This window comes from Atractosteus spatula, chromosome 4 (genome assembly GCF_055471065.1).
Source record: "Atractosteus spatula isolate fAtrSpa1 chromosome 4, fAtrSpa1.hap1, whole genome shotgun sequence".
Taxonomy (NCBI): Eukaryota; Metazoa; Chordata; class Actinopteri; order Semionotiformes; family Lepisosteidae; genus Atractosteus; species Atractosteus spatula.
This window is the reverse complement of record NC_142709.1, coordinates 54493376-54509155: the sequence shown is the minus strand read 5'-3', so window position 1 is coordinate 54509155 and position 15780 is coordinate 54493376. Positions and strand designations below refer to the sequence as shown.

At 41.5% G+C, this 15780-nt stretch overlaps 1 protein-coding gene across 1 annotated transcript; it reads right to left on the bottom strand.

Moving 5' to 3' along the window:
- Nucleotides 1-111: 111 nt before the first annotated feature.
- Nucleotides 112-11582, bottom strand: LOC148836595 (uncharacterized). Its single transcript, XM_088914193.1, has 7 exons — nt 11506-11582; nt 9715-9719; nt 4341-4721; nt 3412-3471; nt 1755-1865; nt 843-972; nt 112-175 (listed from the first exon to the last, which is right to left on the bottom strand). The coding sequence occupies exons 1-7, from the start codon at nt 11580-11582 to the stop codon at nt 112-114; spliced, it is 828 nt and encodes a 275-aa protein (XP_088770319.1).
- Nucleotides 11583-15780: the final 4198 nt, after the last annotated feature.

The following is a 15780-nucleotide window of genomic DNA, read 5'->3' as shown; positions in this document are numbered from 1 at the left end:
GCTTGTCAGTGTGGCCGGCAGGGGGTACACCACAGCCAGGTAAACCAAAGCTGGCAGGATGGCCGCTTTCAACACCATCACTGTCCCTGTGAGGGACAGTGACCGCATGTTCTACAGACCCAGCTTCATGTTCACCTTGGTGTTCACCTCTTGGTCCACTTCATGGTCTTGTTGTCTGCAACGAAATCCCCAATATCTTAAGGAGCTTCCTGCAGAGCTCGAGACCTTCTGGCGACATCTTCCTGTCCTTCCAGGGTCAAAGAACTTGTGTTTGCTCTTTCAGTGGTTGAGTTTCGATCCCAAAGTCCTGGAGTATTGCCCCATGACCTGGAGGGCTCTCTGCAGCCCCCTGCTCGAATGTTCAGGAACATTGTTGGGTCATCTGCGTGCTGGGAGATCTTGAGGAGTTCCCTGTGCATCCCGATATCACCAGCCCATCAATGACTCACCAGCCTGTCTCACAATCTCTGCTAATAGCCCTATAAAGAGAGCATAGAAAAGAGGTGAAATAGGACACTCTTGTTGTGCTCCAGACTCCTGTAGACTGAAATCCCCCAGATGTCCATTCATGTTGACTCTTCTGCCCACTTCAGAGAACAGTATCTTTACCCAGCAGCTGCAACTCTCCAAACCTAAAGCGTTGCAGCATTTTAAACCACAGCTTTCTCCTGGTTCAGGCTCACTTCCATTATGGGCATGTTTGTGGGGCAGGGATCTTGACGTCCATGCAAAAATGTATGTAAATCGGCTTCTAGGAAAATTGGCCCTGTTGCGAGCATGTGCACGTTTGTGTCAGTGTGTCCCCTGTGATGGACTGGCGTGCTGACCAGGGTGTATCCTGCCTTGAGCCTGTTGCTTGTTGCTTGTTGCTTGTTGCTTGTTGCTTGTTGCTTGTTGCTTGTTGCTTGTTGCTTGTTGCTTGTTGCTTGTTGCTTGTTGCTTGTTGCAATAGGTCCTGGCTTCCCTGCAACCCTGAATTGGATAAAGCAGTTAGAAAATGGATGGGTGGAAGGTAGCTGACAGTTTAACCTTTTCCTTGACCTACTTACAACTTTCATCTCATTTAACTTAATTCCACCCACTCTATGATACCTGTAGAGCCTTCTGGGAGTACTTGCAGTGTATTTTCCCACCACCCTAGAAGTGCCCCCTACTTGTATGCTGGGAGATGGCTCTCATTATATGTATTTTTACCCCTAGATTGTAATTGCTGCTTGTTGTTCAACTTTAGTTGCCTTTAGTTTAGACACATCTCAAAGCAGCATAAGACAAAACTACAAGATCACAGCCCAATTGCAGGTGTGACCCCTGCACAACCAGGCAAGTGTCTATTGCCTCCTGGGAAACCTGGGTCTCTTACTGCTAATAACAGAGCCCAGATTGCCATTAGGAACATCTAGAGGGGCTACACAGCTCCACCTGCAGTCAGAAGGCAGAATTGTACTATCTGAGCACTACAGCTGTTAGTTGAAATACCTTTATTTGAAGATTTTGTATAAAATCCTCAAAAACTGTCAAAGTCAAACCACTAAGCTTCTTGAGATTTAACAGTGATACATGAACCAAGGGGACATAAGGGGAACAGAATTTAAGAGCGAGAATAGAAAGCACTTCTTTACACAAGGGGCTGTGGGAGACTGGAAAAGCCTTCAAGAAACAGTCAAATTGGGCAGAAAGGCCTCCTCTTGCTTTCAGACTTCCTGATGTTCAAAGAAAGGTAAGAAAGGTAAGAAAAGTGAAACGAGCACACTCACCACAAGAAGACTTCGACAACCATCCGAGAAGGAAGAAGCAAAACAATGGTATCAGCACAGACAGCACCAGGCGGATGACATTAATCAATTCCATCCTCCTCTTGTCCCTTTCTGAAACAGATGTGTCAAACGGTTACCAGTTAAGTTTTCACAGCAGGTGCTTTTACCCAACATATGACCTAGTGTGGACCTACAGTGCCCTCCAGAAGCACTGGGACAGTGAAGCAGAAATGACTTTTTGCTGTATACTCAAGCAATTTGAGATAAAAATGAATGAGGCAAAGAAAATGTCACTTTTTATTTCTGGTTATTTCTACACATATATGCTTTAATGTTTTAGATTAATACCACTTTTTGTGTTCTATCCCACCATTTTAAATGAGCATAAGTAAATGGGACAAATTAACTTAAAGTAAATTAAATAGTATAAATATTAGTTGTTGGTTGCAAATCCTTTGCATGCAATAACTGCATCAAGCCTGAGATCCAATAACACTGCCAATCTTAGTTTGTTCTTTTGAGTTGCTTTTTCCAGCCTTTGCTAGTTTTTTTTTTACAGTTGCCATTTGTTTTGGATGTTTTCTACCTTTAGTCAACTTTTCAGCAAGTGAAATTCCATGCTCTACTGGATATGAATCAGGAGATTAATATGACCAGTCTAAGGCTTTGTACTTTTTTCCCTTGATGAACTCCTTGGCAACATTGGCAGTGTGTTTTGGGTCATTATCTCACAGCCTGATGGAAACAGTGTCTAATGAGTCTGGGGGCATTTTCTTGTACATAGATGTTTCTGTTCGCTTCTGAATTCATTCTGCTGCTGCAATCTTTAGTTGCAGTATCAATAAAAATGAGTGAGCTAGTTCCAGAAGTTGTCACACATACCCAAGCCATTGCACTGTCTCTGCCTTGTTTCACAGATGAACAGGTACTGAATGCTTTGAATCTGTAGTTCATTCCTTACTCCACACTTTTACCTTGCTATGACTTCGGTAGAGGTTTCTCTTTCTGTCCATAACATTTTGTTCCAGAACTCTAATATCCTGTGAACAGCAGATTGTGATACCTACTGTACACCCCTGCACTGTGGAGGATGCTGGCGATTTTAGCAACAGTGGTTTTACAGTTTTTCCTTCTCTGATAAATATTCTCTGGTCATTTTTCTATCATCAACTGCAGTTGTGTTCCTTAGTCAACCTGACTGGTGCCGATTGCTACATACACCAGGTGAGCATTGGAACAAATGAATGCCAATTTTTAACCGTTTCCTGTAGCATTGATTGTGCACACATAAAAGAAATGATCTCATCCAGCCATTTCTTCAGAGCAGTACGGAAAGACAAAACTGAGAACTGTGAGAAAAACTCATTATAAGAGAGCAAAGCGTGCTACCAGCAACATCATTAGTCCTTAAGTAAGCATAACCTGTATAAGGTTGATGACTTATACAGCTTCTTCCCAAATGGGAAGAAATCTCATCATATAATGCATGCCAAAAAATACAAGATCTAAAAGAAGCAACCTAAAAAGTTGTGAAAACTCTAGCAATGTAACCTTAACCGACTGCAGGCTGTGTACAGAAGTAAAACGGACCTTGATTAAGCAGAGTGGAATATTCCACTATTCTGTGCTGTACTGCACTGCAAGGAGAAGTGCTCACCTCTGTGTGTGCTTTGCTCTTCTGCTGGCGTGAGGGATCTCTGGCTGGTAAGCTCCTCACCTACAAGTACAAGACAGAACTGGAGAAAAAGTGTCTGATCTAATGAACCTAACACAAGCCCTTTAACTTCCTAGTGTCATCTTGAACTTGGTATTTCTGCTAGCTCCACCCCCAACCCAAGAAATGTAATACTTTTGAAACATTTTGCCATATCTCATATTTAATACATCAAGATCTGTGATAAAACAAATCTTATTTTATCACAGATAAAACAAATCACAGATAAAACAAATCTTGTTTTATTAAATATCTGTGATTAAGTGATTTCCTTCTACAACATCTACAAGATGTTCAGAGTAGAAGTGATCATCTCATGACATGACTAACACTTGAAGTGTGAAACCAACTTGTGTCACAAAAGGAAGGGCAGGTCAAACATCATAAAACAGGACAACTACACAAAGTGTGAATGAAACTTCTTTTTGAGCTGATGTACTGCGTGCAAGAGTTGCGAAACCCTTGGTAGTATGCTCAAAAACTGAATTTGTGCAATATTGATTAAGAATTTGCCACAACACATACAGCATGATATTTTTACTGGAGCAGGCCCAGTTTATCTCAAAATATGAATGCATCTGAAGCCTACATATCGTTCACATTGGTTTTCATAATAAAGATACAGCAGCTGGTAAAAGCATGACTAGGGTGTCATTATCCCTTCCACATGCTTGAAAACACCTAGTTTTCTCTTTTTAAAAAAACAGCTTCTTTCAGTTGCTACTCAACCACAATTTGAAAACCCCTGACAAAGACTTCAGTCAGCTGTTGATATGCAATTTGATTTTGCATCAAAAAGTATTGGTTTCATTAAACTGTAGTCCTGAAATGAATAAAGGAGACCACTACTACAGTCTAGACAATGTCCTTACCAGTGTCCTTACTCCTTGGGCCTGTGACAAGGAGGCAGACAACAGCTCTCTGTTCCCTGTTGGACAAGGACACTCTCAGGCTGTAGTTCCCAGAGTCAGTGGGCCGCAGACCTTCTATCTGTAGGGACGCGTTCTGTGGGAAGAGGCTTACTCTGCCCCTGTATGCTGGCACTATAAACTGCTGAGGTTTGCAGGCCTTATCGGAGGTGGGAAGACAGGGTCTGACATATTTAAGAAGGAGCTCACTATTGAACGACCAGGTGATCTGTAAGAACTTGTAGGACTTTGCTATTGTGTAGGACACGGGCAACATGACTGACCGATGGACATGGCCCACTGCTGGGCTCTCATGCACTTTGAGAGAGAGGGCCTTTGACATACCTGGAAAAGAATAAAAAGAGAAAAAAAAAGCAGAAAATCTATTTTCTGAAAGCAATTCCTACAGGTTCAGAGAGCTACCGAGTCTAACGCCTTTTTGACAAAGGCCCCCCAAATCAATCAGTCTGGGGAAAACTTCAGTTTGACACAGCAGCTCCAACATTTCAGTTCATTGTCATATGCGCACGTGCAATGAAATGCTTCTTTGCATGTATGCTCCAATACAAAGACATTAAAGGGATCGCCAAAAACAAACAGTACAGCAGCAGCAGCAGCAGCAAGTAAAATAACATACAACTTAAAAAAAAAAAAGTCGGACAAGCAGTGCGAGAAAGAAAACCATCAGTGTACGCCACTGGTAGGGTTGGAGTTCAGTAACTTACAGCTTGTGGGAAGAAACGGTCTCTGAAAGTTTGTGTCTTTATGCTCCACTTCACTATGTATGGTTTTAAAAACCCAGGGTTACTAGATACCCAATAATCTGGGTCACAGCAGCTTTGCTAATGAAGACAAATGAACAGTGCATACCTATTTGTGTTTTCAGAGAGGTACAAAAAGTATACCTCCATTTTTGTATTCAATAAATTTAACTGATTAGCGAGAAATGACACAGCAAGTTAGACTTGCATCTTGAACATATACTGTATTGAAGCAAAAAGTTTTGAACTCATTACCTGATAATACAAACGAGATCTTGCGCAACATTAGGGATGGAAAAAATGCTAAATTTATTTTGAACATTTCCACAGACACAGTTACAATTTATACTATTTAAGCTTTCTTTTTCTGATGAGTTATCAAACATAGCAACAGATTAAATGTGTTAATATTTTGGTATTTTAAACCTTTAAAAAGGTTTTCCACAGCCGAAATGTTGCGTTTCCTTTTTCAGTATGTAATAAACCCGTTACCTGTTCCTTTGCAGCCTACACATGCTGATGCAGCTACTGTACCTACTTGAATTACTTTATTACATAATACAGTGTTAAAAAATATTGAGGCTCTTACTATACTGAAAATGGTTAACATCCGATTAAAAAAAATTTTGCACTGGCTACTGAACAGTGATTTTACCACTGGCAAAAAATATTTTTTAGAACAATTGTTCTGTTGCTTTCACAACAAAAATACTGTTCTTTAGCATAATGTACAATAAAGTTGCATCTTACTTTAACAAGACAGCACTGTGTTTGTAATATAAACGTACATGTTGATTCAAGATTCTGAGCTATTGAAGCTAAAGGATATGATAAGTAATAACTTGAAGACGAACCATTTTATGCAATTCAGGATTGCCAGGGAGCCAGAGCCCGTCCAGCAAGCAATGGGCACAGGACAGACGAGCGTCCTGTCCAGGGTGTATCCAATCACAGGGCGCACACTGGCAAACACAGACATGCACACACTCACACCTGGGCCAATATTCCCAGAAGCCAATTAAGCCATGAGTATGTCTTTCGACTGTGGGAGGAAACTGGAGCACCTGGCAAAAACTAACTTGATCACAGGAAGAACATACAAACCAACTTGGTTGAAAATGCTAAGGTAGCGTTTCAAATATGTTTTAGTAAAGAAAGTTTTAAAATATTAATTGCAGGATTTTTTGGCGGTCAGACATTTTATGATCCCGTTTCCCGTTTCCCGTTTCAGGTGAGATGTTCATATGCTACAAAAACTTAGTCTTTTTAGGACTGAGAAATTGTTAAACTATAGTGAAGCATTGGAAAAATCAGCAGATTAAACAGCAGATAAACCTTTATATCCGAGACCCCAAAATGCAGACCTTTTCTCATATTGTTAATGATTCTTTAAGTGAAATGTGTTCAGTTCATTGCACGTTTCACTGAGCAATTAAAACAGAACTACTTACCAGGCAGAAAGCTGAACATCAAAGAGAATGAAAGAAGGCTGTAGACTGAGCTCCTTTTGGGAAGCATTCTGAAATGGACCTGAATGAGAGACGAGGAGAGAAGTCTATTCAGAGAGGTCACACAGATTTCCGCATGATACGTTGTTAACTGGTCATTTCAGTGCATTTCCTGTTGCAGTTTCTCAGTGGGGTGTGTGTGGTTTCCTGTCACAGGATGATGTTTTGTCCACTGACTTCACAAGAAACTATCCGTGCCACAATGGAAAGAAATAAAGTTGTGCAGGTTTGTACCTTTACTTCATCCACCATGTGGATGCTGCACATTGGTGGTGGCAGAGGGGAGTCCCCATTACCTGTAAAGCACTTTGAGTGGAGTGTCCAGAAAAGCGCTATATAAAGTACTGTAAGCAATTATTACTTTCCATTAGATTTTTACCTTTGGCCTTTTATTGCGTGTCAAAACGCAAGGATTATTTCAGCTGGACAATTGTTCCTTTGAATCGCTTCACTACCGTTCAGTTGGCCCGCAAAAGAATCTGGTTTCCAGTCTGCTTGCTAGAGGTAAACTGTCACATGGTCAGATCTTCACCACTTGCTCTTATGATGAAAATCTCTCTCGGTTCTTGTCCTCCCTTTCCTGTTGTATTTAAAATTATGCTTTAAGGCCTACTTTGTCCTGTGATCCATCCCCATGGAGGTGGCAATTATTGTCAAACAGGGTACATTCCAAGAGGGCTAACAGATTTTACTAGAGTATCTTTGGTTAACCACTAGTACCACACCTTTGTTCATTTAGACCTCTAGCTGCGTTTACTGACTGAAGCCCACAGGACAGGTGTGCAAACACTTAGAACAACTCCAATTATTCTCAAGTTACACAGCATGGTAACCTTGATGGGAAGTATAAATATTCAGCTCCTCAATCTCAACATTATTCTTCGCAGTAATATTGTTTGTACTCCATCTTTTCCTCAGGATTTCTGAATTTTACAAGGCAATCACCTCAGTGACCAAAACATGGTGTGAAAATCTGGAATCCCCCTTTTGAAACATGTTTCTTCAGATCAGAGACCAGCTGTATTTTACCCCAGCACTGACCTGGTGGTGCCAAATAATGGACCACATTCAGCTGTGAAGACTGCCCCTTTTGCACTTTGATGTGACCGTCTGAAAGTCTGAATTTGAACCCTACTAAAGTATTAATACATTTCTGAACTGGTGGCTGAAACCTCACAGTGCATTATGATTCTGATAAAGATACTGAGCACAGTCAGATAAAGGCTGAGGGAACCTTCAGGGTTTTACTAAATTTGCATTTTTTCCCCTCATTTACCTTAAACTGCATAAACTGAGCTAACAGTTTCAAAAACAGAGGTCCAGAACAGAAATCTTAGAGGAAAGATGACAAATTGTTTTTAATAATATGAGAAGAAAGCCTAGTAAAAATCCCACACTTGAGGAGAAACGGGGGAGAGGAGAGTAAAAGCACTGCATACTGCCAGCTTGTGGTTTCTGATCTTTGGGCAACCTGCTCATCTCTCTACTCTAATACTGACATGCACTGTAGGATTACATATATGTTAAAAGCCATCTAAACTTTTATATTTGTAAACGTAGCAAGATGCCTTTAGGAAAGGGGTGACAGTAAAGATTCGGATAATCGGCCATCAGTAGACAATTACGCTGCTCCACATGAGCCGTCTGGTGGTGGCACAAGCAAATTACGGCTTTATCGCCAGTGACACCTCCTAACTGTTAATTTACACATGATACTGTATACAGACTACGTGCGAAAGCAGAACATACTGGGGAAAAAAGCCACTGTAAGTGACCTTAGAAGACGAAGGGTAGAATGTTCTTTAGAAAACAAATGGCAGCCGATAAAAGACAAGGTGATGAGAAATAGAATATCAAATTAACGAGCAATAATTCTTTTCCATCCCCACCATACAATTAAAATGGATAATTTAGATCAGATCACCTTATTAGCCAAACACAATTACTTGCATTAGGAATTCGTCTTTTCACATACCCCAGCTTGCTCTCCATGAGACACAAACCCACAGACACACAGACAGGGAGAGAAGCTTGGGGTCAGAGCGCAGGGTCAGCCATTGTACAGCACCCCTGGAGGTTTAACTGGATACGAACCAGATCTGACTATTGACTTTCAACATCAATGCACAATGTTACATAATATCCATATATTAATTTAATTGTAATTAATATAGCACTTTTACCCTAATGCTTTATTCCCCCACTGAAGTTTCATGAACAACTGAGAAGTGCCCCCAGATCGATCATGACCAAGTACATGGGACCTCAACTTAACCCTTTCTGGCCTAAATTTATTTTTTGTGCCAAAAAGTGTGCATCTATTGTTTTGTTATACATGTAAAATTATCATCATCATCATCATCATCATCATCCTCCTCCTCCTTGTATAAAGTATAATACTGAGCCTGGTAGTTTCATGGAAAAACTATTCGGCTCAACAGGAAACATTTAATGTGCAGTTTGAAAGCAGTTCTTTCTTCTTTCACATGAGGGAAAACTTTGCAGAGTAAGCACCTTGCTTCTGCACCCGAGGGTCTTCCGATATGATTTTGCAGCGCCGCCAGGCCAGAAGCCCAGATTAAGAGTTCCTAGCATTATTAGCAGTAATTTAGCATTAATGGCTGCCCTGAAGGACAGCAGCTCCTAAAGCATTTGTACCCTGTCACAAGACTGGGACACGTTTGGAATGTCAGGGTCTGAGGGAAAAGCCACCAATACTACTTCCAGGAACAACCCAAGCCTCCTTAAAGTAGTCTAAGTAGTGTCTAGTCCCAGCCTTGCACAGCAGCAGCAGAGATCAGGCCACAACATGAGACACACACACACACACACACACACACACACACTTTTTAGGCTGGAATTAACCCCCATTTATTCCTTTGCAATCACATTTCCACAGATCCTCATTCAAACGTCTTTTGTGTGAAGTACGTAGTAATTCTCCCCCTGTGAAGACAACTCACAGAGGAAAGATCTGCCCCGTTATAGAAAATACAAATTGGTTTAGGAAATGGGCTACATCATGTCACTTAACCATTTCATCAGTACAGCATCATGGTGGCCCAGCACCTATCCTGGCAAGCAACGGGCACAAGGCAAAATATACCCTGGACAGGATGCCAGTCCATCCCAGGGCACACACAGACCAACTCACACTCACAGCAGGGCCAATTAACGTACCAGCATGTTTTTGGACTGCGAGAAGAAAGGAAACACAGGGTGAAAAAACTCTACCCAGATAGCTTTTGAGGTTTTTTTAAAATTGAGATTCAGAACAGATGCCAACAAACTTTTATAAGGACCTGCATCATAATATCTCTCGGTTCATTCACATAATTTACATATGAACAGGGTTTAAATGTAAGCTGCAAAATGTACATGATGACACACCTCCCCCAATAACCATTTCAAACCATAGGGTTGGCATCAACACTAGATTCCTCCCCCTCCATCTTAAACATCATGAGAACAATTGTGCATAACTTGTAAAATGAGCATCCACCTGTGTAACCTATCCACTGCTTGTCCTTAGAGTCTATCCTAGTTTCACCCTGGAGGGACAAATCGCTGGACCATGGACAATGGCTGTCCATAACCGTCCCCATCACACTTGGCAACAATCACTGGGAGAACATGCAAGCTCCACCACCCACTCCCCCATGAACAATTTACAAACTGCCTCAGGCTACAAGACAGCAGCTTGAGAACAGAAGTTTAAGAGAATGAAAAATATCCAGGAATTAATCATTGGTTACAATATTTGTCTTACAGCAGTCACAAAAACCAAAGTTGCAAGTTCCATTGTTTTTACTGATTATTTTTTATGGTCAATGTGTTAGTCAATTGCAAAGTTCTGCTGTAATGAATCTCAAGAAACAGACCTTTCAATTTCCAACACGTACTTGGACAGATTCCATCAAGCTTTTTACATCAAAACAGCCAATTGGATAATGTTTCACTGGCAAGAGTGTAATCGTAAGCATTTATACCCTGTTACGTCATGTTCAGGAAGCACTCGCCACACCAAGAGTTCCCCATTTTGTGTACAACACAAAGCTTTTCCATTTTCTGCATACAGAACCTGGTCCGGTCCAGCCTGTTCCAGTCCACAACTGTCCCTCATTATCCCAATCCCATCAGTCCTGTTTCCAATCCCACAATGGGACACTGGCAGTCCTGTGGGCCCAGTCTGTCCTCTGCCAGCCCTCACCAGCGCAGCCTCAGCTTTCTCTCTCAGCCCTTCACCGTCATCCGAGGCCAGACAGCCTTTCCATCCTTCATGCTGTCTCGCAGATGGATCTCTTCCTCTTCCCATTTACTTTCAATACCAAACTGTACATCACTTTCAGCCTGGACTGCAGCTGTCTGGTTGGATTCATACATGTGGCCAGTTTGAACTTCACGAACCTGGAGGGCCTCAGCCTGTGAGCTGGAAGACTAGCATCTTGGATGCAGTTTTCCTAGGTCTATACCTTGCTGGCTCAGTGTCTGTTTGGTGTTCTGCTGGAGGGCATCCCACAGAGTGGCATTCTCCCATTGTAGAATGGTTTAACAGAGCACCACAGGAATCTTCCAGCAGCTGGAACACAAGTGGGCACCTGAACCCATGAGCCCCTGGTCATGGATACTCTACAGCTCCTTCACCTGGGCTTCTCCTCTGGAATCTTCCCATTCAAATCTACTGCTTTTCTCTCCCCATGGAACAGGCACCATAAACTTCTGATCCTTCTCCCCAGAGCAGGGGGCCGACTGCTGCCTGAGAAGGCCATGCAGGTATTTCCCCCACCAGGAGGGTGAGCTTCATCAGCCTGGGGCAGCAGTGCCAACCTCAGCAAACCAGCCTCCTCACAGCTGCCTCACTTATCCGGCTCCATTCTGGGGTACTCCACCCAGTCCAACATCCAGTCAAGGGTGGGCAGCACTGCCGCTTTGCCCATACCAGAAGCCTGGGACCCATCATCCTTAAGATGTCTCTCTTCCCTTTCATCCCATTTTTTTGGGGAGGGCTCATGCGTTCCCAAATAAGTTCTCCATAGTGCCAGTTCAAGGACATCATCTGGTTTTTTAAATTAAAATCTAGGGTAGCAGCTCTGTGTTTTTCAACACCACTCTGTTCCTAGTTTAAGCTCCAATTTGTGACAGACCTTATCCTCAAGCAGAGCAGTCCCAAGGGTCTGCACACAAAACAGATGGTCAACACAAGAGAAATCCAAGACTTTTTAATGGATACCTTTTCAGATGACAAAACAAAATCTACACTGCAAATACCATAGACCCACTTTAAATATCCAATTACAGCCATGTGAGAATTTGAGTTTCTCAACCCTTTACTAATTAACCAATAATTGCACAATGAATCCCTGGTGTGGCTATTTACAAAGATTGGAAGCCTTATAGTGACCTCTAGTGGCAGGCCAGCTTAAGTGCAGCCCTTTCTTAAATTGGCCTGCTACACAGCATGACTGGCATTCTCACATTTCTGGGAACAATAATTGTCAGGGAGCTCCCACATTTTATTGCCACTAATGGGGGGGGAAAGCTCCTGTTCGAAGTGAAAAAAGCAACTTACGTTAACAACATGATAACAAACAGGCTTCTAGCAAGCAGATTGTGACCTGTACTGTTGCCCCTTTGCCCAGTTCTGTTCAGATAAGATAAGATAAGAATGTTCTGTGACTTGGGTTTGTTCAAGCCTAGTGGCACTTGACCAGTTTTGTTTAAAACTGAGAAAAGGGGACATTGCTTTACAAAAAGAGTTGTACGTGTCTGGAGCATGTTATGGAAACTGACAGGAGCATGATGTAAGAAAGGATCAACCGAATGAAAATAAATTAGCTACTAACAAACAAACGAGCTACTGTGTCCTCCTCTCATTGGTAACTTTTCTCACGTCTGGTCATGTTCTCCTGTTAAACTGAAGACAAGACACGGGGCTACAGTCCTCAGCCTTCACTGGTTAGCCCACTGGGGCACTTTCCCATGGCATTCTAAAAAGGACAAATGATATTGATCAAGAAGAAGGGGCTCTCGCCTGGCACAAGCTTCAAGCCCCAACTCCTGCGGACTTCTCTCTCCCCTTCTTGTCTCTCCTATTCTCTGCCTGTCGTCTCTCTCCCCCTCTCCGTCTCCCAATGTGATCTTATATTGTCTCTTTCTGTGCTGCTCCTTGCCGATCATTAATCCACAACTTCCCAAGCTATAGTAAGGTAAACTTTACCATAGTTTCTGCTCAAGGGACCTCCCAGACCTCAGCAAACATCCTCTCTCCTTTGAAGTTAGAAGTATTTACTCTTCCCAGTGTCACAAACTTTATTTAACATCTAAGAGAGACTTCTCAGTCACCCCAAAGCTGTAACAATATAGAAAACTAACGACAACCGTTTCTTCCTGGAGATTCATGACCAATTCTGATGGCAATTACAGGCACACAGTACAGTACTTCTTGGAGCACCCTTTTGGTATGATACTCCTTTAAAGGAGAAATAAAAATAAAAACTAAAAAAAATACATCCAGAAGCTGATTAAAAAATCCAAGAAAAAATACATCGTGATTATTACTTGGCCCTCGGCTGATGAGAGCCGGTGGAAGGAATGTAAAGCTCGTCTAAATGGGGGGAAAAGAGAGCTGCCAATAAAAGAGGCAAAAATGTCAAAGGCAAGCCATCAGTGTGGATGTGAAATTGCAAATTAAAACGTGGAGACTGGCGAGTGTCCGCTTAACACTGGTTGCATCTTAACTTTATAAAACATTTTAAAACAATTATGTACAGAATAGCAGTAATATATGTATTACCAATAGCCCAATGATGCCCTCATTTATCAGTAGAAGTAAAGCATAATGCCATTGGGAACATTTCAATTTGACTCTTTGATATTATTAAATGATGCATTTAGATTTGAATGAACTATACTAATGCTAAAGTTACACTAGGGGGAGACATTTCCGCATATAATTATCCCAGTGAAAACAGTTTGAATCGACGTTTTGGATTCTGATCTTCATTAAACATGAAAGGGATGTGCAGAACTCGCTAAACATAAAAATGGTTCCACACGAGAGGAGGATATTTGACCCATTAGGTAATTAGTTTGGATCTAATTGATCCAAGGATCTCATCAGTCATTTCTTGGAAGAAGACAGGCTATGAGCTTTGACGGCTTGCTCCAGTAATTTGTAGTAGTAGTAGTTCAGGTGGGTAGCTGCATCAGCCTGCATAGGCTGCAAAGGAACAAGTAATAGGTTTATTCCATGCTGAAAAAAAGAAGAAAGAAAACACAACGTTTCGGCCGTGGAGCCTTCTTCAGGTGTCAGTAGTAGTAGTTGTAGTAGTAGTTTGCTCCATACTCCCACAACCCTATGTGTAAAGAAATACCTTCTGGTCTCAGAATTACATGTACACACATATAGTTTCCACTTGTTTCAACTGTCTCATGAATTGTTTCAGAGAGGTAGGTCTTTCAGTTAACAGATGAACCTGGAAACTCTTCTTTCTGCTGTATCTGTCTTGAACAGTGGAGACAATGGACCACACTGGGGACAGAGACAGTCCTAGAGTCCTTTCCCAGTCTTCCACTAACAATATTCCAGTATCTTACATAAACTTTTCATTATACAGGATGTACTGCATACTCTAATTTGTGTGTAAAACTGTGGATGTGCATACTGTGGCATCTAAATGCAGAGAAGAGTAACATCAAGGGAGGTGGATAGTTATACAGAGAGCTAGATTAGGAATTGAAGAACACAGGAACTTCACCAAGCAGGACTGGTGAAAATGGTAACATCTGTTCTTCAGCTGTTATGATGTGTGCTGGACTCGGTAGGTCTTGTGGGTCTCAGTCTGCCACAGCAGAACAAATGGTTAAATGGAGACTTTATGGATCAGCTGCTATCCAGAGGCATTCCTGAATGTCTTTAAAGAATTATAGGATATGCAGTTATAGTGTTAGGGCTTGCTTTAGGGCAGCAGTTCATCTAATGGGATCCTAAGAAATACTGTAAACTTAGTCACATACACATTTACTGTACACCTGAAGGTTTGAGCACTTGTACCCTACACTTGAAACAAGGATGTGCACTAGTTTATTAAAGTATAAAACATGCTGTCAAACTGTTTAGTCATAGTTTAGTCATCCTAGCACACAGTAGCTGAGCTGATATTGTGAATAAAGAATGAGGGTTCCCTTGCTGATGTCTTCAGCTGGCGTTTGAGGTAGAAATAGGGGTTACTTTTAATTGTTGTTGGATGCAACTCTTTGTATTGTTCACTGTTCTCAAGTTAAGCCTTTAAAAACATTTTCATCCAATGTGTACAGCAAAGTTTCACAGCCGTTTTTCTGAGAGTCTTGGTGAGTCTTCAAGCTGTTAGTCAGAACAAGGTGTAATTGTATCTGTCCATTGTTCTAGAGCCGTATAACTTTGAAAGTTGCAGACATAACTGCTAGACGTTCTAGTAGGTGGTAGAAGTAGTCTTCCCACCTGAAGAAGGCTCCACAGCCCAAACATTTTCTTTTCCTTTCAGCATGGAAAAAACCTTTACCTGTTCCTTTGTGACATTACTAGATTATGATATCTTTAAATGGTAAAAGGTTATTGAGCACTGAACCATAAAACTTGAAGTTAACACTAACACTAACCATTTCCTTATTTAGAATTACTATCCTGCGGTGTTTATTTGTTGATCACATTCTGGAATTCAAATTTCAATGACTGATACATATAAAAATGTCCTGTGCCTGGAATGGGTTTGTTCAACTTGTTCAGCAGCCGTCTAATTAACTTGTATATTGTACCTACAGTTTAAGAGATCCCAATAGCCCCAGCTCATTAGTAATTGACAAACGAGAACAGTTCAGCCAATGGTATTGTCTTAACCACAATGAATTACCGAATAACATTTTTGATATTTTTGCATTTTGCACATACAGTATACCAATGTGCCTCTCTGCAAATATAGGTGTTTATGATGTATGTTCTCTGGTTTTTATGGAAAAGATATTGCTTTTTCAGGGTTAGGGTTAGGGTTAGGGTAAGTTTTCAAAGATGTGTACTTTTCAGATATAAATGTACTTCTGCCACATTTAAGATTAAATAAACAATGTCTTTTTCTGAGTCTTGGTCTGATGACCTGAAAA